Source organism: Chanodichthys erythropterus, chromosome 21 (genome assembly GCF_024489055.1).
Source record: "Chanodichthys erythropterus isolate Z2021 chromosome 21, ASM2448905v1, whole genome shotgun sequence".
Classification (NCBI taxonomy): Eukaryota; Metazoa; Chordata; class Actinopteri; order Cypriniformes; family Xenocyprididae; genus Chanodichthys; species Chanodichthys erythropterus.
This window is the reverse complement of record NC_090241.1, coordinates 25066613-25094607: the sequence shown is the minus strand read 5'-3', so window position 1 is coordinate 25094607 and position 27995 is coordinate 25066613. Positions and strand designations below refer to the sequence as shown.

General features: G+C 35.9%; 1 protein-coding gene across 4 annotated transcripts in view; it reads right to left on the bottom strand.

Moving 5' to 3' along the window:
• gabrb3 (gamma-aminobutyric acid type A receptor subunit beta3) overlaps window positions 1–27995 on the bottom strand; it is an 83209-nt gene that overhangs the window by 6952 nt on the left and 48262 nt on the right. For all 4 annotated transcript variants that reach the window (XM_067374828.1, XM_067374829.1, XM_067374827.1 and 1 more), the window contains 4 exons: window positions 24262–24482; window positions 21887–21969; window positions 20344–20481; window positions 14202–14354 (listed from right to left, as the gene is read on the bottom strand). In XM_067374828.1, coding sequence (XP_067230929.1) covers window positions 14202–14354; window positions 20344–20481; window positions 21887–21969; window positions 24262–24482 — 595 coding nt within the window. The remainder of the gene's footprint in view (window positions 1–14201; window positions 14355–20343; window positions 20482–21886; window positions 21970–24261; window positions 24483–27995) is intronic.

Sequence of the window (27995 nt, the reverse complement as noted above, 5' to 3'; positions counted from 1 at the left end):
CGTTCATACTCTTTTTAGTCTAGTCAAGTTTCAGTCGACTAAAAGTCTGCGCATTTTAGTCTAATTTTAGTCAGAATTATCCATGACTATTTTCGTTTAGTTTTAGTCGACGAAAACTGATGACATTTAGTCTAATTTTAGTCAATGAAAATTGTATTTTAGTCTCTTTTTAGTAATGCAGTTCTATTTAACTCAGTCAATATAGTATAAGTACCTAGTAGTATAGACGAAACCAAAAGTTTCTTTTAGCCAAACCTATTTTAAACAAGGTTATCTTATTATATTATTGTTACCAATACCTTATAATGCCTTGAGGTGTCTCCTAACCCTTTAAGACCTCAAGGCTTTTTTAGAGTGTTTTTTCCCCCTTATTTTCTGAGCGACAAACACTAAAGTAAAGACTCATAACTCCAAAACTGTAGCAAGGAGAGTCAAAAGGTAGGTATCATTTGATAGAACACTTTTTAATTTTTTAGAAAATATAAATGACATTACATTTAGACATTTTCATGCTGAAAAACTGCTGATAAAAGACAAAAAACAAAAACAAAAAAAACGTTTTGTTCCACGTTGGAAAATGAACAAGGATGGGTCCGGGATCATTGGATACACACTGCACCCCGGAAAGATGAGACACGTTTTTAGCCAAATATGTTAAATCATTCCCTGTGTAATATCTTGTGAACAATGCAATATATTATGTTGATTTTGGATTTGGTCTCGTCTCGTTTTCGTCACGTGATAAAGGTTCGTTGACGACGATATTTAGCCATAATTTTCGTTGACGAAAGCAACACTAATTTGAACTCATCCATCAAAATACAATCAACACAACTTTGGTCTAAGCCTAATGTTTCCTAAAGCATTAGTTCACTTTAAAATGAAATTAACCTTTAAGCTTTACTCACCCTCAAGCCATCCTAGTTGTATATGACTTTCTTCTTTCTGATAAACACAATCGGAGTTATATTAATAAATATCCTGATGCATCCAAGATTTATAATGGCAGTGAACAGGATCAACAAGTATGAAGCTCAAGAAAGTGCATCCATCCATCATAAACATACTCGCACGGCTCCAGGGAGTTAATAAAGGCCTTTTGAAGTGAAGCGATGCATTTGTGTAAGAAAAATATCCATATTCCACAAGTTATGAAGTTAAATATCTAGCTTTCACCAGACTGCCTTACGTATTCAATCGTTTTTGAATACGGAAGGTTTTAGGATGTAGCATAATTGTTTTGAACTACGAGAGGCGTTACACTTTCTTCTTAAGTTGAATATTGAAGGCGGAAGCTGGATATTTTACTTTATAACTTGTTAAATATGGATATTTTTCTTAAACAAACACATCTCTTCACTTCAGAATGCCTTTATTAACCCCCCGGAGCCGTGTGGAGTACGTTTATAGTGGATGGATGCACTTTCTTGAATTTCACACTTGTTGGTCCCGTTCACTGCCATTCTAAAGCTTGGACGCATCAGGATATTTATTAATATTTCACCAATACATCTAGGACGGTTTGAGGGTGAGTAAATCTTGGGGTAATTTTCATTTTAAAGTGAACTAATCCTTTAATGCCAATGTGTCCATGTTAACTTCACGCCCCCACGCTGATAGCCTCATCTGAAAACATTCTATGACACATAGTGACATGTTTTCATCAAAATGCTGCTCCCCCAAATATTGTGCGAACAAATAAATGACCTAAATAAATAAGCCCTCCATTGAGCTGAGTTATTACAGTTTTTTTCACAGCATGCTCAATTTTCAATGTTAGTATAAAACACAAAATCACAAAGTATCCTTTTCACTACACATAAGTGTTTCATCTACCTTTCATAATGCTTACTATCAAGCTTTTCATTTAATTTAATACATGTGTCTATCATTTAATCCACCTGATTTGAATGGTTAATCTTATCAGTACATTTATAGATTTCTATATAGATTTTATAGATATAGATTCTATAGAACTGGTTTTGCAAATAAGAAAAAAATCTTGTTACAGTAGAGAGAGGGAGTCTGTGAACACAGGAACCCATCAATGAGAGTGTAACCATTAGATTAATCCAAGATCCATCAGAAGGACCAGACCAGGTAGGCTAACCATTAAAATACACACACTTTACATTACAGAATACCATGTGATACTATCCTTACCCTGGTAAAGACTACCAAAGTGCTATAACTTACACTTCATCTAAAAAGGTCAACTAGAGTATAGATTATGGTACAGTGGGAACATTTACTGTATTGACAGCATATTGTTTTCTAGCGCAAAAACTAGCACTGGGTAGATACTGTTACAAACATTATATATTTTATGTAATTTACGCAAGTGAAGTAATGTATTTTTCAATATGGCAACTGTAGCCATTATTACTGTAATATCTTTGATTCAGTAACATGATTTGAAATCGTGCATTGTTTGCTATTGCAGAAATGAGTATGTGTTATGAGTGTGACTAACTCAGCTTACTAAAGGGGCTTACTGTATTTATTTAGGTCATTTGTTTGTTCATTGAAATACTGAGTGGTGAAGAGTATCAGGTTGCACAATATTTGGGGGAGCAGTGTTTTGACAAGAACATGTCACTAAGTGTCATACAATGTATTCAGATGAGGCTATCAGAGTGAGCATGTGCGGCACAAGTTATCATGGGCACATTGGCATCATGAAACATCAGAAAAGCTTAAAGATCAGGATCTGCTCCTTAATTGTGGTGGTAAAATAGCTCAACTTGACAGGACATGCCAGTGCTGCGTTGATTGTATTTTGATGGATGAGTTCGAATCCCATAACAAGGATGACTATTTTGTGAAAAAAACTTTGTTCTGTGTAAACGTCATTCCATGTAATGACATCACTTGTGTTTTATCTTTACAATAATACCAACATCATGTAGTAAGAATATTTAATTGCAATGAACATTGTGCAGGTTTTTTTAAATTGATGAATCTGCGGCCGACCGTTCACATCTGGTGTAAAGTCACAACTTAACACGGCCACCAGTTAAACCGTAACACCGGTAATCCATGTTTATGGTATAGGGGGTGCTATTACGTAGATTCTGCTCCCTTGTGAGATTTGTTTATTTATTTTTTTTATTTTATTATTTATTTTAAAATTTTCTTATATTGAAATTGTTTATTTTCTACTCCTTAAAGGGATAGTTCACCCAAAAAAATTAGTATTCACCCTTAACTTCCAAACCTGTATGAATTTCTTTCTTCTGCTGAACACAAAAGAAGATATTTCGAAGAATATGGGTAACAACCATAAATGGGTAAAAAACCATGGAGGTCAATGGGCTTAAATTAAAAGTTAATCAAATATAGAAAATAGTTTTTGTTACAGAAAAACTAGCAGCATATGACATGAGTGGTTAGTAAGTAATGATCTAATTTTCAATTTCGGGCAAACTATCCCTTTAAACAGTCACAATGTATGGTCTAGGAAGTCTAAGCAAACTTTAAGGTTTACACAGACAGTCAGTCTGTGTAAACCAAGTGTACCAAGTGTAAGCAATTTGAAGTACAAGCTTATGGAAGGCAAAACACATTGACTGAAATTTCAGGGAAGGACTCAGCCAGAGATGAAAGCGCTCTCATTTGACACCTCTGTTCTAACGCCCACCATGAATCTGGACTCTGAGAATGGCTGCTACAGATTGAGTGCTGTCACAATGTTTAAAATGCCAGATTCGAGCCCTGCTTAGTGAACGGAATTACACAACCACAACACTGTCAAATCTAGCTTTGAATAATCCACTTAGGATGGCAGAAGCCTGGTTGACTTCATAATTGATTGCAGTACCAAATAAAATGCTGTTTTATCCCATAACTGACAGTGTCTGAACCTTTAATTGCCACTACAATGCCACAACACTGCGCCCTTTTGTACATTATGCATAAATGAGTACTGACCTAATTAACTGATTAGATTGGATTCATTTGTACCGAGGCCAGATCTGAGAAATCAAGAATAACATACAGGGTATAAAACAGCATGACTGATCAACTTGGCCACAGCTGAAGAGAATAGCCCAGCACTGTTGCTTTTTTGTTCCCTTTAGTGTCTTCCTTCCTTTCTCCAAGCTTTCCCACATGCTATTCATATTTAATAGAATGTCTTATATTATAGATAATATTATATAAATAGAAAAGTCAATAGCATTTTTTTCTATTTTCTATGCATTTTATTGATTCTAAGCTGTGATACTCTATTCTCTATATACTGTGAGTCAATCCTGAGTCAGTATCACTGCGAGTTCAAAGAGGAGCGATACTCCAACTGCTCAAACACCCACTCGAATATGTACAAACAAGCACACACACATAAAAGATAACACAAATATACGGTTCAAACTCCCACTCTATAAAATATCTCCACTATTTTCCCAAACTTCTTCTAAACTCCAGCAATCTGCCATAGAGTTCTCTCAAGTGATGGTGAACTTTGGGAAATGATGGCCAATGATGAGTTTTTTTTTTTTTTTTTTAAATAGACTATACCGCAATAACAAACTGGCATGAAAAGGATATAGTTAAATGTTTGTAGAGACACTAAGAATAGCAGAAATTATCAGAATTTTTGTACACCCAAGAAACAAGTACAGTTTAACTAAAAAAATGCTGCAAAATATTTAGTTAAAACTATTAATTAGTAATAATTTTTTTCCCTCATTAATGTACACACAGCACCCCATATTGACAGAAAAACAAGAATTGTTGACATTTTTGCAGATTTATTAAAAAAGAAAAACTTAAATATTATATGGTCCTAAGTATTCAGACCCTTTGCTGTGACACTCATATATTTAACTCAGGTGCTGTCCATTTCTTCTGATCATCCTTGAGATGGTTCTACACCTTCATTTGAGTCCAGCTGTGTTTGATTATACTGATTGGACTTGATTAGGATAGCCACACACCTGTCTATATAAGACCTTACAGCTCACAGTGCATGTCAGAGCAAATGAGAATCATGAGGTCAAAGGAACTGTATGAAGAGCTCAGAGACAGAATTGTGGCAAGGCACAGATCTGGCCAAGGTTACAAAAAAATTTCTGCTGCACTTAAGGTTCCTAAGAGCACAGTGGCCTCCATAATCCTTAAATGGAAGACGTTTGGGACAACCAGAACCCTTCCTAAACTGAGCTATTGGGGGAGAAGAGCCTTAGTGAGAGAGGTAAAGAACAACCCAAAGATCACTGTGGCTGAGCTCCAGAGATGCAGTCGGGAGATGGGAGAAAGTTGTAGAAAGTCAACCATCACTGCAGCCCTCCACCAGTCGGAGCTTTATGGCAGAGTGGCCCGACGGAAGCCTCTCCTCAGTGTAAGACATATGAAAGCCCGCATGGAGTTTGCCAGGATGGTGAGAAATAAGATTCTCTGGTCTGATGAGACCAAGATAGAACTTTTTGGCCTTAATTCTAACCGGTATGTGTGGAGAAAACCAGGCACTGCTCATCACCTGTCCAATACAGTCCCAACAGTGAAGCATGGTGGTGGCAGCATCATGCTGTGGGGGTGTATTTCAGCTGACAGGGACAGGACAATATAACAGAGTGAAAAATTTAAGGGGGTCTGAATACTTTCCGTACCCACTGTATATTTTACTTGATATTATTACTTGATACTATAACACAACTCTGAATATACTTTTTTTCTTTTTTTTTTTAATTTGATGCCATTAACCTGACCAACATAGGCAAATCCAATGATTATTTAATGATCAAAAGCACTTTTATCAACCTAGTAACCGTAAACATGACTTTGTTTCCAGGCAGACTGATAAAAAACCCTGCATGTTTGCACTCCCACAACTTGAGTGCCAATCAGATTGGAGCTTGCCAGTGCTTTACAGTTTTTTGAGCAATATGTATCAGTCAGATGGTCAGTGAACAGACTGTGGGTGGTCTGAGGACGTGCCGTCTGAAAGTGAGACTAGTTGTGACATACTGAATCTTGATGTAACTTATCGATGCTTTCAAGAAGATTTCCTTATGAATGGTTTTGATGTAGAAACAAAAACTACTGTCAGTATGCAAACAATGTCAAAGGCATATGTGAGGATAAAAGGAACACAAAAATACAAAACATATGTTTTGAAAAATGTCTTTTTGTCTATACAATCAAATAAGGTTTGAAGTTGTTTGGACCCCAACATTCATCAAAATATCTTTTTAGAAGAACCTTCCCTTTAACATGTGCTTTTTTCAGCCGCTGCTCTGCATATTTAGTAGTTTTACCTTTCTGCAAATCTCATTTTCAGATTAGACATAAATCTGCTTTACGAACATCGGCTCGCGGTTAACGCTGCCACTCAAATCAGTATGTTTGTTGCTGACTCTGCTGTAGCTGTGGTGGGACTTAAGTGTGAATATGCCTGACTGGAGCAAGAAATGGAACTGTCAATATTTCTGTTGCCCTGCAAAGGACCAACCTCTTCCACAACAAACACAGCAAGACTCCATCATAGATGAGCTAATTTCTCAAACAAACTGCCAACTGCTGTCCCAAATCACACTGCAAAACTACTTGAAGTTCTCTCCACAGAGGAAGCGATGAGAGTACATCCTGACTATGACAAGCCTGATCTTAGCTTAGATCTCGAGCACTAAAGTTACACACTGTAACTTTGGGTTTTTCCTCTAATTAAAGTGTAATTAGTGCAGGGCAGCATGCCTTACAGGGGACCTTGTCTCCGTCACATTCACACTCCCTAAGGAATGCTGTTACATCGTTAACGAGAAAAGGGTCTCGTCGACTGACTGCAAAGCAGCCACGTCCTAGTTTCTTCCCTGAGCAGCATCACATTAACATTTAAAGTTACATTTAGCAGAATTCCTTAAATTACAATCCAGGCACTTTGTGACCGTGACTTTGACTGCCCAGAACATCTCAGACAGTGTATTTTAAAAGAACGTACATGCTTTTCTTATTTTCTCTTGTCTCTTGACTATTTAAATGGCTTTAATAATTTAGTGTTCACCCTAATGCTGCAGTGAACAGGTTTCCCACTGAATAAAGTGATTTCTGTACAGGATTATGAGGTGAATATTCTTTTCATGGTTTTTGACTGACATTATGCATATTCTAGCACCTTTTTTGTCTTATGTATCCCCACAGCCCCATCAGTAAGTCTCAAGAAGCCCTTCACTGACCAAAAGAAGAAAAAAGAAACTAGTAAATTTTTCATTGCACTGGACTTCAATAGGCCTATAGCATCATTAATTGAGAAAAGACATGTACTACCTTTGTCTGGATGTCTTTATATAGGCTACATATACATTCATCTAAACAATTTATACAGTTTGTTTTGCTTTCTTACTTTATAAATTAGTAGAATGTGTTCATGTAACTATACGAAAAGACTTTACAAATATTTTTTTCTTATTTTTTTCTTATTATTTTTATTATTTTCTCTTATCTTCATCAAGGCTGCATTTATTTTGTCCAAAAAAACAAAACAAGCAAAAAACAAAACAAACAAACAAAAAACAAAAAAAACAAAACAAAAAAAAAACAGAAATATTGTGACATATTTAGACAATTTAAAATAAATGTTTTCTATTTTAATTTGTTTAAAATGGAATTTATTCCTGTTATGGTGAAGCAGAATTTTCAGCAGCCATTATGCCAGTGTCATATTTTTTGGGGGATTTAAATGAAAAAATATATACCAATAAATATTTATTATTTATTTATTTTATTATATAAATATAAATATATTTATTATATTATATATTATATTTATTATTATTATTTTTTTTTTCACAATATTAATTAAAAAAAAAAAAACTAAATAACAAAATCTACCTATTGCTAAATAGTTTGGTTGGGAAAAGCTATTCTATATTAAATAACCAGTCTGTCATAAATTCATATAAGCTGACAGAATTAAGTGTACAGAGCATCAACAAATGTCCTGGAAAAAGGTGAGCTGTCAGAACTGCACAAGTTCAACTAAAATTAGCATGTCTACTCTTTCAGACCTTTTATTCACAAGCTTTATTACTAGAGTTGAATATTAGAACATAGAATACAATTTAACAACCATAGAGATCAAAGAAAATGGTTGGCACTTCACTCCCACTGTGTGTTCACTGTAAAGGCCTGAGTCCCCAGAGTGAGAGAGGACATGTGTGGGCAGATGGATGCCTGTCCTAGCTTACATAAACTCAAAAGCAGCATTCTGGTGTGAAGAAGAGGGCTGCACACGGAGCACATTGCATTGATTTGTGCATGACCAGGTCACAGCAAGGGAGGATCAAACTCAGCTCAGCACAGAGAGTTCAGCGCAGGGGAGTTACCTAACCAGAACAAACATATACCTTCACATAGACCTGTCTGCAGTGAATAGTGTGGGATGTCGTTCTTTTGAGTTAGACTTTTGAAAGTGAAATGCACAACATCGGCAACCGCTCAAGATCTATATCAGAGTTCTTTCAAGCACTTTGACCAGACTTGTTTAGTCAAAGTTCCTTTAAAGAAATAGTTCACCCAAAAATGAAAACTTTATATTACTTCATGTAATTCCAAACCTGTACATTATGGCTTATATTGTACAAAAGGTGAATTTTTGCAGAACATCATGGGGGGGTGGGGGGTGTAGAATCTAGATCTGTTTATTTGTCTTGTTTTTGTACCCAGCAATTTATGGTATAGTTTTGTATATGTATCTTATGGTCATGTATAAAAAAAATAAAAAAAATAAATAAAACCTTAAAAAAAAGTTGAACTGAGTGCCGCATTTTTAGAACACCACGAGCGCAATAGTTAAACATCCGTCTAGCGTGTGTTTACAAAGAAAAAATAATGGAAAAGTAGCGCAGTGGAATGGAAAAACGTCCCTAAAAGTGGTTAAAGTGGCTTCTATTATGTATATGTTAAATCCTGACATCTGTCCTGGCTCTCACTGGTGTGTTCATGAGAGTTTATGCAAGATGTAGCAACTCATAAATTCTTCTTTTCAGTCCAATCTGTTCAGTCAATCTGTTGATTCAGTGTAAAAACCTTTCAGAATGGTTTGTTTAAGAATCTGATTTTGCCACATAAATCTATAGTATGAATTCAGAAGACTTAGAATAGAGCTCACAAATCATATGGACCACTATTAAGATATTTTTATGGTGATTTTGCGTTCTTTATGATTTTAGAAAGCTTCATTTTAATTGATCCATTCATTGTTACTGCATTGAAACAGAAAAAAAAGTGTGTGTTCCATGCAAAAAAGGACATACAGGTTTTGAATGACGTGAGGTGAGTAAATGACAGAACGGTCACGTTTTGTTCAACTGTTCATTTTAGGCAAGCCAGTACACTCAATAGCCATCTTGGAAACTAACATCTTTGAGTAGCTGTTAATTATGCATGTATATGAAATAAAAAGGTAGGATGGGACATGATTTTATCAAACGGGAATTGAATAAATCATAAAAGTAGCTGTTACATACCAGAATGGAGCCACACTCCACACTCCAATGCAAAAGTATTATAAATGTAACTCACAGTGTGCTTTGCTTTAAGCCCGGCACACACCGCATGATTTTTGGCTGTCCCAGACGAAGGACTGTCATCGTGAAACAATCGTGGCGATTTCTGTGATCGTGGCTCTTAATTGGTGGTCCTATGTCATACAGTGAGAGAGGTTCAGAGAAGGACGTTTTTCCGGTCTTGCGACCAAAGATAGCCTATGATCATTTTCTGACAGTGTCAGAAATTCAGCATGATCACTGCACAGTGTATATGCTGCTTCGACCTACGTCTAATGAGCAGCCAATGAAAATGCGATATAAAATCATGACATGGCGCTAAAATTTAAAACCGCTTACCTCAAGTTCTACAACTGCCAAAGTGTGATTCAACATGGTCTTTTTGTTTACCACTTGCACATGCTGATGACATTTTATTCTTCTATAGAAACTTGCATCGTAGCCTACGAGTCAACAGGCGTCATCATCGTACAGTCTATGTGCATGTCGTACCCAAGTTTAATAGATCCATGTCGCACATTGTGATTTGTAATGATCTTATAGGACTGCTAAAATCTTGCAGTGTATCCTGGGCTTTAGTCAATAACCAGTCTTGAAATCTTATTATAATCTCCCCTGAAAATATCTACACGGCTGATCACGTCAGCAAAACAATCGGAAGACATCAATGAAACATCATCCACATCATTCGATATGTTTGCTTCTTGCATCATTTGATAACTTCCTTTCTGAAATGAAAGGAAGTCCTTAAGTGTGCTGCAGTAATGCAGTGCGAGATATAAGGCCTGGGCCGGCCGGATGTGGCTGCAGAGAATGGATGGAGTCAGCAAGGCAGTGGGAGGTGGCGAGACAGAGGCATTTAAGGCAGAGATTCATCTGTGCTGCAGCATGCCTTGGGATTGAAATGGAAGTTAAATGTAATTGTTTTCTAGCTACATTGATCCCTTTGTTTTCATTGGGCTGCCTGGCTGTGGGAGGACAGCAGAAAAAGACAAAGAAAAGAGGAATAGAAAGAGAGAGAGCTACAAAATAGAATGACGGGGGTGGGGTGGCCTTGTAATGATGCGTAGAGGCAGGTGAGATGGGTGGTATATGTGTGGGGGACCCAGGAGACTCTTCCCTCCCAGTGTAAAGTGTTCTCATTTCTCCGCTTAACATGGTTAATGAGGACAATTTCCCTAAAGAAGGCCCATATCCAACATATCACATCCATCTCAAAGAGCTGCACCTGGGTGCATGAACAAACACACTCTCACGCACATTAAACATGTAATTAAAAAGATATTGTACTGCACCCTGTGATCTATCTCTGTGATTTAAAAATGCCCAGATGATAATTTTGTACATGCATAAAAGACTACAGTAGAAGCTTTTGTAAATCCGAGCTCACATGCTCCTAGTCTGGTGTCCACAGGCTGGAGGCAGTGAGACTGAAATTTAGTTTAAAAGGCGCTCACAGTAGCTCTGTTTCACAACCAAGTAAGCTGCCCTGCTGTCAACTGTCTAAAAAGGCAGGGTGCTCCTGGGCAGCATCCTGACTGAAATGGAACAAGCTACTCATAATTTAAAGTAGTTCAGCTATAGCTTTTGGTAAAAAGGCAGTTAGAGTAGCAATACTACTAGCAAACAATAAATAATACACACACACACACACACACAAAAAACCCCCCATAAAAATAGGGCACAATGTACTGTATTAATTTAACGTAACTTTCCGTATTTAATTTTTTATAGGTGTTTTACTAGTATTTATAATTTTGCACTTCATTGAGTTATGTTTTAGAGTTCATAGAAATGCCTGTAAAATTACTGTATAATGTCCAGGTAATGAGCTGCCAGTACTTTTTCCGTTATTTTACAGATTTATTTTTTACAGTGTAGTGGTAACACTTAATAAGGTTCATTAGTTAATATTACTTAACTACTTTAGTTAACATGAATTAAGAATGAACAATATTTCTACAGCATTTATTAATCTAAATTAATGTTAACTTAAACATCTACTAATACATTATTAAAATGAAAAGTTGTGTTTGTTAAAATTAGTTAATGCACTGTGAACTAACATGAACAAATAATGAACAGCTGACTAACAAAGATGAATAAATACTGTAACAAATGTTTTGTTCATTGTTAGTTCATGTTAGTTATTACATTAACTAATGTTAACAAATGAAACCTTATTGTAAACCTTATGACCAAAATAGTCAACTGCATAAAAGCTATTTCAATAGCATGGCAAATTACAATTACATATACAGTGCACAGCATAAATGAGTACACCCCCTCTGAACAAATACAAAAGATGTATTTTCTTTATGATCACTAATACAATTCATGCAAAGAATGCAAAACTAAAATTTATTAAACATATACATAATAAAAACTGAGAAATATATGTCATTAATAACCATAAAATAGCAGATTGCAGATTGCAGAAATGAGTACACCCTAGATTTAATTCAACAAATGTATAATATTCTAGTACTTAGTATGCCCTCCATAATTTTGAATATACTGGTCTGATCCTTCTTGGCACGGAGTGTACAAGTTCATGACAAATTGTCACATCTGTCCTGTTTAACTCCTGGATGATGAGCTCCTTAAATGCCCTGATCTTTAATGGGGAGTGTTGCTCAACTCGTCTCTACAGAATCCCCCACAGGCGCTCAAGAGTGTTAAGACTTGGTGAAATACATGTCCAGAAGGTTTTTCATCTTGGGAGAATGCATATCCTCATCATCATGTTGAAAAAATGCCCAACAATGCAGGGAATGATGAAAGAGTAACATCTTCTGTTTCAAGTTTGTGTATTAAATTACACAGTGGTGTGTGAATTCATGACAGCAATGATAAAACACAACTCCTTCACACCTTCAGCACTCATACATCCCTATATAAGAGCTTTACTTCAACTGAATTTTACTGTGGGAACCAGGCACTTCTCACTGTACTCCTCCTCTAGCAACACCATAACATTTTGAATGCTGTTAGATCCAAAATGATTGATTTGGTCTCATGAGACCCGAGTATTGATTCCCAGAATCTAAATTTCATAAATATGGGCTTTGGAAATGGCTAACTGACTTTATTGTGCTTTGGCTACAGTAGGTAGTTCCAGTGAGAACAACAACCACGCATGTCATTTCTGCAGGCTGCATCTTACTATGTGAGATAAACAGTCACTCTTTTCATAGCTTTTGCTGGCTCTGAGACACTCGCTTGGCATTTCTCCTGCTCTTTGTCTAGCAAAAAAATCCCTCATCACTAAATGAAAGCTTAAGATGAAGGCCTGATTATTTCAGGGGCCTTGTCACAAGTCTATTGTTTTTGAATTTCTGTGTTACTTGTGCTATATTTTCACACTTAAAACAATGATTTAGTTTTTAATGATTAATCTTCTTGTACCACTGTCCTCTTTTGTGCTCAGAAATAAGTCTCCTGACAGTTCTCTCCCAAGTGGTTTCATTGTTGTCAGCATTAAGTCTGAGAATGATTCAGTGGGATATAGAACACTTTTAATTGTCAAGAAATTACTTCTCTTTAAATGTTTTGGTTCAACATACTTACCTGTTGATCAAACATTGTCACCAGAAAATTTTTATTTCATTTTATTCAGTAATTTTTAGGAGGGTGTACTCATTTCTGCTACAAATTTTATAATTTTGATAAGAAAATCTTATTTTCCTGAATAATTTTGACATGCTTCTTTGGTAATTGATTAAGCAGACTTGCTGGAACATTACATCTCTAAAGAAACCTAACATGTCTTCTAAGTAACTGAGTAATTGCTGACTTTCATAAGTTTCAGAGGGGGTGTACTCATTTATGCTGTCAACTGTATGCTATCATTAAATGATACTATATACACCGTTCAAAAGTTGAGATCAGTATTGTTTTTAAATAAACATTTTTAAAAAATATATATAAAAAAAATATTAGTACAAAATTAGTTTCTATATTAATACATTTTAAAATTGTATTACTGTGATGGAAATGCTGAATGCACAGGACACTTGACACACAACTGTGATGCTCTAACAAGTATAAAAATACATGACACACACAAATATTTTATACTACATAAATGTAAACAAGCAGTAAATTCTTATTATATTGCTCAGGTTTTTGGCTCCAGGAACATTCCCTAAAATGTGGGCAAAATTTCGGGAACGGGAGTGTGTTTATGCTGGGTTTTGAAACACAGCTTTTATGTCCTGCGACTCACTGCAGCTGCAGAGGTTCTGTAGCCTTTCGGGCAAACTGAGTCACTCCTCATTCTGGAATAACAACATCAGAGCAAAGACACACACACTGAGAACTGTCTCCCTCTGTGAGCAGTCGCTGTAGTGTGTCAGAAGCAATGGGTTTGTGGCTACCTGCTCCTTGTTAAATGATGCATGCGCCCCTACAATATCGGTCTGTGTATGTGTCTGAGTGTATATGTGTGAGTCTGTGTTTGTCTGGAGGCAAGATCCAAGAAAAAGTAAACCAAAGGGAGGGTGAGGACTCTAAGGAGACCTGGAGTGTGTACAGAAAAAGTTACAATTCAAACAGAATATTGAATGTTGGCATTCTAGTTATTGGAACATCCAACAATGTGCTGCTAAATAAAGCATGCACTTCCACAGTGGAAACGATAGAGGACTTACATCCTGTCAGATGCATACAATACATGCTAATGAATAAATAGTGTACCTAATGCCACTCTGGCTGCTGAGGCATCATAGTTGATCCAGAAGGAGACCCAGGACAGGATGGTGATCAGGATTGAGGGCATGTAGGTCTGCAGGATGAAATAGCCGATGTTTCTTTTTAACTTGAAGCTCAAAGATAGTCGAGGATAGGCACCTGTTAAGGAAATGAGAAAGATACTTAAAGGGAACGAAAAAAAAAAAAAAAAAAAAAAAAAAGAGAAGCAAAAACTGTGAGGAAAAAAGTAAATAGGGAGACACAAGAGAGAGAGAAGCAGCAGCTTTGGAGACATTCTTTACATTTTACATCAGTAACATTGGCAGCATGGGTAGCTTTTGTTGCTATGGCAACAAGCAAGCGTGGAAAAAAAAAAAAAAAAAATCTGTGGTTTTGTGTAGCTTAGCCTTGAGCACAAACACCACAGTATGAAAGGAGACAAGAAAGAGAATGAAATAGAGCAAATATTAAATGTTAAAGTCCCTTATGAAATCAAAACTGAACTATTATGGCTTGTAGTCCAAGTCTATTAGTTTTGAAGCCTTCTACCTGCTAGCACATTTCAGAGATTTGCAAAATATACAAATACATAATAATAAACATTTAAAATTTACAGGGAAATTGGAAAACAATATTATTAACTCATGCACTACATAGATGTTTGCCCAATCAAATGCTCTCTAAATAGAGAATGTACTGTCTCCTACCACAGAATAATATCCTGTCTAAACTTCCTGTTTCAAATAGAAATACTGTATGTCAACACAGCATTTACATAAAAGGTGCCATAGAACTAGTTTTTACAAGATGTAATATAAGTCTAAGGTGTCCCCTGAATGTGTTTCAGCTCAAAATACCCCATAGATTTTTTTAATCAAATTTTTTAACTGCCTATTTTGGGGCATCATTAACTATGCACCGATTCAGGCTGCGGCCCCTTTAAATCGCGTGCTCCCTGCCCTCCGAGCTCTCGACTACAATATAGTGCATAAACAAAGTTCACACAGCTAATATAAACCTCAAATGGATCTTTACAAGATGTTCATCATGCATACTGCATGCATGCATCGGATCATGTGAGTATAGTATTTATTTGGATGTTTACATTTGATTCTGAATGAGTTTGATACTGTGCTCTGTGGCTAAAGCTAACATTACACACTGTTTGAGAGATTTATAAAGAATGAAGCTGTGATTATGAATTATACAGACTGCAAGTGTTTAAAAATGAAAATAGCGACGGCTCTCTTGTCTCTGTGAATACAGTAAGAAACGATAGTAACTTTAACCACATTTAACAGTACATTAGCAACATGCTAACAAAACATTTAGAAAGACAATTTACAAATATCACTAAAAATATCATGTAATCATGGATCATGTCAGTTATTATCTGCCATTTTTCGCTATTGTTCTTGCTTGCTTACCTAGTCTGATGATTCAGCTGTGCACAGATCCAGACGTTAATACTGCCTGCCCTTGTCTAATGCCTTGAACATGGGCTGGCATATGCAAATATTGGGGTCATGCATATTAATGATCCCGACTGTTACTTAACAGTTGGTGTTATGTTGAGATTCGCCTGTTCTTCGGAGGTCTTTTAAACAAATGAGATTTACACAAGAAGGAGGAAACAATGGTGTTTGAGGGTGCTTTCACACCTGCCTCATTTAGTTCGGTTGAATCGTACCAGAGTTCGTTTGCCCCTTTGGTGCGGTTCGTTTGGGCAGGTGGGAAAGCAGCAATCGCACTCGGGTGCGCACCAAAAGCGGACCAAACAAGCGTACCGAGACCTGCTTGAAGAGGTGGTCTCGGTACGCTTTCAAACGAACTCTGGAGCGGTTCGCTTGAGATGTGAAAGCAATCGACCCAGTTAACGGACCAACGAACCAAACTATATCATTTTCATAACGGAAAATATGATATAAAAATCAGTAATGTCTGATTCTGTGAGTGAGCACATTATTTACAATATCTGAAAGCCAACGATCGCCTCTGGTGTGTAATTACACTTCTCCGTGCGAGAATGCTGTCCCGACGAAGTCTCAATTCCCGCTCTGCTTCATTATAAAATTCAAATGGTCTCTCTCGACAGACGGACAACAGGTCGCCTACTAGACAGCGCTGGGAAATCCAGAGATGGAGAGAGAAAGAGCGCGGGTTTGAATTTGCCGCAGCAAATATGAATTAACTGCGGGAGAGAGCTACATTTATAAAGTGTTTGTGTGTGTCTCGACAGTTACAAATAAAGCCACAATAAACTCATGGAGCGAACTTGTCAATCATTATTTTGATGGATGACGCAGAGAAAATTCTGACCAATAAGAGGACAGTTTTACTCCCATGTGACTTACCTTAACGCATTTTGGTACGCTTTGAAATTTTGCCATGTGAAAGCGAACCGAACCAAGAAAAAAAGCAACATTGTAACAAATTTAGTCCCTGTTTCGGAACAAAACAAGCGATCCATAGGTGTGAAAACACCCTGAGACTCACTTTATGTAATTTACATGTACTGAACTCTTGTTATTCAACTATGCCAAGGTAAATTCAATTTTTGATTCTAGGGCACCTTTAAGACGCAATATTCACCCCAATGGGATTGCTCTTAATCAGCATTTTTTATATATAAGGGCATATTTATTCTAAATACATACTGTATAAAATGTACCGTCCTATTTTTGTATCAAATATGATCATATTCAATTCGATTCATACTTCAAATTATGTCAGAACAAGCAATCTTTTATGCTTACAAAAGGAAAATATTTCATAAAAAGGCAATTTTGCCCTCACGTTTAGAATTTCAGGAGTATTTTTGTAAAATTCAGGTGCATTTTTGACCCAAAATATTATAGGAAAATGTGCTTGTAAAGAGATTTAATTCAGGTGCGGTCACTTTTAAAGTTGTTTGGTTAATTTTCATGGACAAAATCCAGTCATTTCAAAAGGAATCCACACTATCAAGACTATCACTTTTTTTTTGTGACCTTTAGGGTTAGGGGTTCGAATCCATATTCAATGTAGAGTCCAACTGTTCAACCGTTTTCAACTCTGTCATCAATCCAAAGAACAGAAGGGGCTGGTATCTACACATCATGGTGAAACATTTCCTTATAATACTGGCGTGATGCAAAAATAAGCAAGAGTGATATGAACTATGCAGCTTATGTGTGGAGAAATCTCTGCTTAGTTATTTATGGAAGAGAATAAAAAGCAACTAACAAGCATTCAGCCTAGATACACATACATACCCAAACATGCACACAAGCTATGAATAAATCACACATCCTACACAAATATAACACAACCTACAGATGCACATTATGCAACCTGTACTCACATCACAATCTATAAAAAACATGTAACCTACGTGATGAACTCGCGCTACCAACATACTTCAAACTAATTACTGGTGTGATTTGTGAACATTCCCCTTATCTTCTATTGGTCAAAGAAACAGATAAACGCACACTGTTGGTTAATGTTAATGTTACTGCATACAGTCTCTTCACAAGATTTCTGTTCATCTTCGGAACACAAATAAAGATTTTTTTCTGAGAGATTTCTCTCCCTGGATTTAAAGTCTATTCACCCAAAACTCTGATGCTTCAAAATGTTAATAAAAGAGATTGCAAAAGAAATCCATAAGAGCATTTATATTGAGTATTTTTGATTTCATTTATGCTTTTATTCACAAACATATGTGCACAGTTATACACGTATGGATTTATTTTACAACATTTTGATCCATCAATGCTTTTGGGTGGAAAGACTTAAAATCCAGGGACAGAAATCTCTCAGATTTCATTAAAATATCTTCATTTGTGTTTTGTAGATGAACAAAAGTCTTATGGGTTTGGAACAACATTAAAGTAACTGATGACAGAATTTTCTTTTTTGGGTGAACTAACCCTACACTGTAAAAATATTTTCATGATATGTTATCACAACATTTTTTCTTTTGTCAAATCAACTTAGATAATTAATTTGGTTCAGATAACGTAATATTTTGAGTTTCTCTTGATTAAACCAATTGTCTTCATTGCATTAACTCAAGTTTTTAATTAACAACGAACTCAAAATTTTAAGGCAACCAGGTAACTTACTTTTTTAAGTTAAATCAACAATTTTTTTTTTTACAGTGAATAAGAGTTAATGTTGGGATGGTCAAGGTTAGGCTGGTTAGCATGGGTCAGTTAGTCTCTACTATACACAATTTTGACCCAAAGTGTTTGTTTGTTTTTCCTCCAAGAAAAAGCTCATCATGGCATCAGCAATATAATCATATCCTCTCATTCACGACTTCATGATTCCCATAATCATACAGATAGCCAGTCTCTTTCTATGTATCATTAATTCAGGGTGGGGAATAATCAGTACAGCACTGCCTCTATGAATGCCTCAGTTTTAGAAGAGAATAATTTATGCAGTGGGTCTTCTACCTCATGAATATGTGATGGTTTGTATCAAGTGGCTGTTTTTTCCCCTCTCTGACTCCATCTCTCACTTTCTTTCCCCTTCCATCTCAGCTCTTCTCTTTAGAAGCTTGAGAAAATAGAGTGGTAATTGCTCCTCCATTATTACTGGTCTGTTCTATCATGAGGAAGAAAAATATCTGATGCACAAGTCCTAATTAGGCAGCTTTTCAAATAAGCGATACATGGAAATATCAATCTCATGAGGGCATGGGCAGAAAACAGGACAACGAAAAAAACTTTACAAAAGAAAAAAAAAAGGCATGTTCTGTACAGTTCATCAATTTTCTGTGCTGTAAATCTACTTGGTTAAATTCAGCTTGATCAGATGTACGAACACCATTATTCTAGACTAATGTTTTATGCGGATAGACTTCAGACTTTTGGTAGCAAACTTACTGAGGCCTTGCACCCATATCCATATCTGAGATCTAAGCTATACATTTTAATTAATTAATTAATGATGCAAACAAGTATGCTGAAACCTGCCTTGCACAATATATTTGGTATATAATAATATATAATCGTACTAAAGAATAAGCGCTAGCAAACAGTTCCTAGACTCGGAGCCACATTTTACGGTACAATAAAATGCCTGCCAGGATGCACAGGAGCAGATACAGTGAGTTCACTTTTTGAATTCAGGTTATATTGTAGACATTTTACATTCAGTAATATTTTAAGCACAAGAGAATCAACTTACTGTATTAATATAAAGGTGCAGCTTACAGCTTTGCTATGTGCAGCTTATGCTTTGTTACTCACCCCCACGTCATCCAAGATGTTTATGTCTTTCTTTCGTCAGTCGAAAAGAAATTAAGGTTTTTGAGGAAAATATACCATATAGTGGACTTCAGTGGGGCTCACCAGGTGGAAGTTCTAAATTGCACTTTCAGTGCAGCTTCAAAGGGCTTTACGTGATCCCAGATGAGGAATAAGGGTCTTATCTAGCGAAACGATTAACGAAATTATACTTTTTAACCACAAATGCTCGTCTTGCACTAGCTCTGCGATCCGTGACATAGCCAAAATACTGATCCAGTGTCTATAAAGCAATAGTGCAACGATTAAGCCAAAATGCACTTTACCAAATTAGATGAAGTTTTTCGCCCTACCCCAGTACTTCCGCCTACGTCACACGTGACCTTCAATGTAATGCATCGCGCGTCACAGAGCAGCTCAATACGAGCATTTGTGGTAAAAAAGTATATACATTTTTATTTATTTTTTTTTTTAATATGACCAATCATTTCGCTTGACAAGACCCTTATTCCTGTAGACCCTGTATACCGTGTAGAGCCCTTTGAAGCTGCACTGAAACTACAATTTGGACCATCCACCCGGAGAACCCCACTGAAGTCCACTATATGGACAAAAACACTGCTATATTTTCCTCAAAAACCTTAATTTCTTTTCAACTACAGAAAGAAATACATGACCATCTTGGATGGCATGGGGGTGAGTAAATTATCAGGAAATTTTCATTCAAAAGTGAACTAATCCTTTAAGGGGTCATGACCACAAGGTTGCAAATATAGGGTTATTCAAGCAGACAAATAATAGTCAACTTCTAAGTCTAGTACAAAGAAAATATTTTGAAATTAAAATGCATTCATACAAAGTGTTTTTAGTCTTACTGGTTATAATTTCAGCATGTCTTGCTACTTTACCTGTGGAAAAGACAACATTTCTGGACACAAGTTTGTAGTCCACGATGGAGAACTGTGGGAGCTCGATACGTGCCACACCGGTAACTGCGTTGTCTCCTCCCTTCCAGTAAAACTCAATGTCATCTGTTGTGTATCCGTCTACAGGAAAAACATAAATCAAATTTGTCAAAGAGTAAAATATAAATTACTGGGCCATAGTAAATATCAGATCACAAATAATGTTTTATTGAGAGATTTACTTATAATATAATATATAGTATATTATATTAGTATACATAGCCCTATTACTGAATCTTGGTCCCTTTCTTTCAACTCACTAATCAAAGCAACTCCAAATTATGTTGAAAAAACAATGCTTGTTCTTTTTTAAAAAAACTACAACTTTTCCTCTTTTACAATTATAACAATGCGGTTCCTGGAAATAGCATTTCTTTTCCATAATTGGTATGTGTAACATATGCTGAAAAGAAAAAAAAAAGTCAGCACAAGTGCATTGTTAGCATAATCATGCATATGAGCATCTGTTTTGTGTGGAGAGCTGTTAGGGGTCAGACTTCCCACTGTGACACAGACCGCTCTATTTCATACCAGCATTGCTGTGTTTGTAAACCATAATGAGCTAGGTGGTTTTATTAGTGTGCATGAAGCACTGCGTACACTTAAAGTTTGGTTTTTACTAAACTGAAAGTTTGGTTACAACTAAACTGAATAACTAGATGTTGAAGAAGTGATGTAATTAAAATTGATGGTCCAGAGAGAGAGCTGATTGCTTAAATGCAGTTTAATGAGCATAAACAAAACACAATATTTCTGTCAACAGAAGTTTACTAACAATCACAGGTGTCATGCAAGATTTAAGATTGGAGATGAAAATCCAACTATATAGCCTGATCATTTGTCTTAATCATAAAAATAAGTAATAATGAAAAAAAAAAACAATAAAATATTTCCTTTTTTTTCTGTTTTCAGTTAATCTGCTATAAGCTAAATTAATTTTGCATTAATTTAATTATTTATTACTTATAATTAACCTGCTAAAAATAACAAAAAACTACCTAATAATCCTATTAAAAAGGTTTCATTTTGAGCTAAACTATGTTAAAAGTTTGGGCTCAGTAAGATTTTTTGTTATTATTATTATTATTAAATGTACACTTTTATTTTTGAAAAAATAAAAGAATAATAAAATAAATACAATTTTTCATAAACATTAAAAAATCTTACTGACCCCAAACTTTTAAATGTATATGGCATAATGGATATGTTCATACAATATTTTCTATTCAAAACTTGAAGTTGAATTTTCAAAGGGTAAACATTTATTATTATTATTTTAGGCAATACAGCAGTAAAATACAACATTATATTCAATAATACTGTACATTTTTATTTTAGTTTTATTATTGGTGGCTATGCTGGCTCACCAGTGAGAAAAGCAACAAACTAGCACTGACTAGTATAAACCAGCTAGGAACAGTGTGGTAATGTATGCTGGTCTTTGCAGCAGGGTGTGTGTAAATGAGTGAGGAGAGAGAACACTTACAACTCTCTATCTCCAGAGTGCAGTTCTGTTCATCTAATGGATACCTTCTCAGATCCATCATGCAAGCGGCAGTGGTGGTGATTCTAGAAACACAGAAACACACAAACAGGTCACAGAAAAATCAAAGCCACAATTCTATACATTCAGGTGCTCGCAGCTCTTCAACAGTAATATATAGCAGCACTGCAAAACTTTTGTGGATCTCTTCGTAAACAGGATGAGTAAGATGGAACAAATTAAAATATGGCTCCTCCTGCCCTTCAAAAGGCTTTTGAACCAAATATAGCACAAAGTATGCATATGCATCAGTGGACATGAACAAATAGTGCAGCTTTGAATATATGAAAATGTGGTTTTTGGCCCATAAAAGTGGGTACTGATTAGTGGTACTGCAAGTTGCCAAGTAAGCTCAAGGAAGGCATATAACCCCATTCATCATATAACCCCATTCATCATGATACTTTACAAGTGTAAGCTTACACTAAAATGTGACGACAAATGTTTTTGTGAGTCAATATCAATGAACATTTAAAGTGAGGTTTGGTTTCTCAGCCAGGTAATAATACCATCCAGGTATTGATTTATTTTCCTGGTAACATTTGAAATAAGCATATCATAAGTGGAAAATCATATTCAATCCTGGACAATTGCAGTGCTGTGGTCGGGGGTACAACCAAGGGGGTCTCACTAAGGTCCTCAATGGCAGGGGTTTTCAAACATGGGAGGTACTAGGAGATTCATTTTTTGGTCCCAGGCTCTGTAAATTTAAGCTATGGCCCTGGAAAAGCATCATGACTTAAGGTGCGGTCACCATTGTTATGCGAATTTTCGTCAGGCGAAATCCAGTCATTTCAACAGGAATTCATGCGATTCAGCATTTTGGGTGAGGGCATTTTGGGAGAGATTTCCCCAGGCAGATTTAGCTTCAGTCATTGACCAACAGAAATCTTGGTTTGAAAGTTACTTCTGTGTGAGATGTGCTTCATACATTGCTACACTATTGACAAGAGACAATGGGCCATTTTTGTCTGCAAAACTGTGCCAAAATGTTGATAATGTGACCGCACCTTAAACCGTTTTTTATGCATTGCTAATGTTAATGTACAACGGATCTTCTTGGCTCATACTAAATACAACATACTAAAGGATTCATTCCACATTTTTTGTCTCTGTATTGCATCTGTATTGTAATCTCCCTCAATTTAGATTTAAGGATCACCACAAATAAGCATTTTGACATATGAGCATATAACATTGCTTTAGAGTGGGTTGTTACTATGTTTCAGAGGTCCTTCCTTCCTAGAGAGGGTTAATTAAAGAGGAAGCTCAGTGTCTTCATTCAGTCTTCAGAGTCATTTTAATGAGAGCACACTCAAATGCCTTACCATAAATATGCAAGCTCTTCTTTCTTTAATGGCACCCAGCTCAGGCAAACAAATAAAAGCCCTCCATCCACACTATCGCTTTGTCAAACTACAGTATGTGTATTATATGGCTTGGGAACTACCAAGATGAACTGTAAAATGATGTTCAATGGATTGCTAATGTTACATTTGAGCACAAGGAGATAAATCATGAAAGGACGGAAATGGTTCAATAAACTTTATAAGCAAGAACCATTCATTAGCATATGGCAGCATTAGTCCACGGGATCTCATTTGGAACGAAACGAAAAGCTAAATTAGGCTACGGTAACTGGCTCATAGTGCATTCCAGCTGGTACACAGGATGAAGGAATCATACCCACACTCTTCCGCATGGGAACAAGCAATGCAGCTCATCAGACTCTGATAACACTAAAGGGTTTTAACAAGATAAAGGCACACATTAGCACTTATGTAATTTAGTAGACAAGTGCACTGACCAAAAAAGGGCATGCTCTGATGATCGGTTTGTTCGCTGAGGCTATGTACTGTCATAATCTTCCCTCAATAGTTAAAATTTCAAATACGAACAAATTATATAAAAAGTAGCGTGTGAAAAACATTTTGAATGACAATTTTGGATTAAAAAATGAATTAATTTACAATTGATTACATTTTATTAATTAAAATATAGTTAAATTAATAGTTTTATGTTAATTTTAATTTAATTAGGTTACCCCCCCATAACCAAAACTAGCAAGTACACATATCCAATATCCAGTACCAATATCTTTACATCTGCAGAGCTGTTAAGGAGTAGGAAATAAAACATAAGAATGTTATGTAAAGTTAGTCTGACTTCCCATGGCACTTTGATATAGAACATTTTGTCAAACTGATAAGGTTCCAGGAGTTTAAATAATATCAAATTCATTAAATATGCTATACATACAAATAATTGTTAACTAGACTATTACAGTACTTTATTGTAGTTATGTTATCAGTGCTCACCTTAATCCATAAAGAACTGTGCCATCTGGGTGCAATCGGATCATGCGGTTCTTCACCGTGACACCGTGGACAAAAGACTTCTTGTCATTTAGGAAATATGTGTCAGGAACCCAGAGTTGGTCAGCTACCCGGTTGTCTAGGGTAAGATTCAGAGGGATTCCAGAATATGCTAGCCGCTTGTCCCTCCAATACTGCTGGAAATACATGGTCAATGTGTAGTCCTGCAGGAAAGTGAAAGAGAAACATTAGCGACATTTTATCAAACAAAATTATTATAAAAAAGCATCCACAGCATTTAGCCATAATATTTACATTGCAATTTGTTCACTAAGCTTTTTATAGAAAGAATAGAATGAAAGTGTTCAGTGCAATAAACAATTGTACCTAATACTTTTTTTGTTGTATTTTTAAGATTATGTGTATCATGTCATTACTCAGAAGGTAGGTTGTTGCTCAAAATATTATAAAACAATATATTATGTCAAATATTGCATCTTCAATTTATTTCCATTTGTGAACTGTCTTTTCATGTGGCACTAGCTAACAAAAAAAAAAAAAAAGAAAGAATAATAACCTAAATTTTCACAATAAATTTTGAGGATACACATGATCTGTCTATTTAAGACCATGTGATCATAAATGACAAAATTACTACTTCAAAAAAGTGACCATCACATGTACCCTTAGCTAGCAGCCTTTTCAAAAAGCATTCAGCTGCTCACTTTTGTTCTGGAATGACCCTTCAAGTTGTGTCTTCTTGTTGTAGTGTCCCTAAAGGAGGCAAAATGCCATTTGGAATTCACCCTAGATTTAGGAACAGAGCTCTGTTTTTCCTGAAGGGTCAAAAGTGTCAAGGTCAGAAATAGAAATCTAAAGGCTGTGGCCTTCAGCAAATAGATTTTCTGTTGTCTGAGTAATATTTATAGAAGCGTCAAAGTTGGATTGGAAACAAGCTGCCTTCGGCCTCCGTCTTTCAAATCTGTCTGCCACGAAGATGCTGCGTGGCCATCTCTGCGAGGCAGTCTGGTCTGCGCTGCACTGGCTATGGATTTCCATTACCATTGCCACATAGTCTCAGTAGTCTACTCGACATCAGCTTGTAGAGCTATACTATATGACCTCAGTGATTCACAGTATAGAAATTCAATCAAACTAAAGCATTGGCATGATAGGCGTTATTTGGGCCACCTCTGAGACTCAATGAATTTTAAAAGGGCTGAAATCACAAAATTTATGGACCTTATTTGTCCCCTGGGCCAGAGTTGAACCTGGTTAAAATCCAGTAGGAAGCACAGAGGTGTATGTGTGTACTTTGTGTGTCTGCTATTAGGTACTCATGGGTAAAATGAAGACCTGACATGCTGTCCACCACAATGTGCACAACCTGTTGATGTAATAAGAAGTAATTCACTTAGAAACATATGTTAGAACGGGCTTAGGTCCCTGGGGCTGACTTCAGACTGTGCCAGCAGATCTGTGAAAGCAGAGGCTGTGCAAGAGAGCGTGTAAGCTGAGTTCATTAGCTAACGAGATGAGGGGGGACGACATGACAGGGACACCTTCTTTATGATTACTAATGTCTGTGATTCCCTCTCTCTCTCAGTCTTACATTCTTTCCACCCCATCCTTCTTCCTGCTTCTTATCCTCCTCCTTTCTCCCTTCATCCCTTTCTGTAAGGCTTTTGTTTTAATTAATCCGCTAAATGACACTGATGGATACAAATCTTTCTCACAATACATTATACCCTACATTACCAAAAGTAATACCAAAGCTAATTAGTATTACAAATGCTTCATACACCAGTCAGTGTTGGGTAGTAGCAACACAGTAGTGAAGATTTAAAGGGATAGTTCAGCGAAAATGAAAATTCTGTCATCATTTACTCACCTTCATAACCTTCAAACCTTTATGACTTTCTTTTTTCTTTTGAAACTCTACAGAAATTGCATCTTCATGCAATCAATCAATGTTAAAAAAATATTAATCAAAATTTTGTTTGTGTGTGTGTGTTCTGCAGAAGAAAGAGTCATAAGCTTGGACAGTAATAGGGTATGTAAATGAAGACAGAATTTTCATTTTGGGTTGAAAAGTAATAAAAGCAGCAACGAATAATATAAGTTTATATACACTACCATTCAAAAGTACAGTAATTAATATTTTTATTCAGCAAGGATTCATTAAAGGGATAGTTCACCCAAAAATGAAAATTTGATGTTTATCTGCTTACCCCCAGCGCATTCAAGATGTAGATGACTTTGTTTCTTCAGTAGAACACAAATTATGATTTTTAACTCCAACCGTTGCAGTCTGTCAGTCAAATAATGCTAGTGGATGGGAACTTCTGCTATAAGAGTAAATAAAACTTGCACAGACAAGTCCAAATTAAACCCGTGACGACACATTGATGTCCTACCTCATCATCATTTTTTACCTCTAATACACCACTATGTCCAACTGCATTCATCACTCGATTCGTTTGGTCTGATCGCGCTCTGACAGCGGCAGTGATGTCTCACGCATATACTTCAATGAGAGCGAGACATCACTGCCGTTGTCAAAGCGCGATCAGACTTTACTAACGAGTGCTGCACGCGGTTGGACATAGTGGTGTATTAGAGTTAAAAAATGATATAAATACTGTTCGGTTTGTCGCACGACATCAATGTGTCGTCACGAGCCGCAGGGTTTAATTTGGATTTGTCTATGCAAGTTTTATTTACTCTTATAGTAGATGTTCCCATCCACTGGCATTATTTGACTGACAGACGGCAACGGTTGGAGTTAAAAATCATCATTTGTGTTCTACTGAAGAAACAAAGTCACCTACATCTTGGATGTGCTGGGTGTAAGTAGATAAACATCAAATTTTCTTTTTTGGGTGAACTATCCCTTTAAATTGACAGCAAAGATTCTTACAATGTTACAAAATATTTCTGTTCTTTTGAACTTTCTATTCATCAAAGAATCCTGGAAAAAAGTATCACGGTTGCCACAAAAATATTATTAAGCAAAAAACAAAAAATGTTTCTTGAGCAGCAAATCATCATATTAGAATGATTTCTGAAGGATCATGTGACACTGATGACTGGAGTAATGATGCTGAAAATTCAGCTTTGCCATCACTGGAATAAATAAAATTTTAAAACATTAAAATAATAATCTGTTATATTAAACTTTAATAATATTCCACAATATTACAATATTTTTGATCAAATAAATTATACCTTGTTGAGCATAAGTAACTTCCTTTAAAAAAAAAAAAATCATACCCAAACTTTTGAACGGTAGTAAAAAAATTTGCCACTAAATTTAGTTTAAATTTTAACTAAATTTGCCAAATTGCTTGTGTAGCTAGCCAGAATATATTTGCTATTTGTTCTATAAAGTAGCTTCACTTACTATAACTTTTCTGTTATAATGTTTTGTGCACAATTTTCCCAACAGTATACAAATCCACACAGGAGACGATGCCGAGGACACTCATCTCTCAAATACCTGTGTGTAGGGCCATTTGTGTCTGGTAATGTTTTTTTTTTTTTGTTTTTTTTTTTGTTTTTTTTACTATTTTACATACAATATAATCAACACCACTGCACAGAGATGCTCACATCACAAATAACAAGCAATGTTTAGTTATGAATGATTACACATAATCATGTACTGTATATCACACACAGTTCATTAGCCAAACATTAGCTGCAGCAGACAGTCATTAATTCACTATTTACTGTAC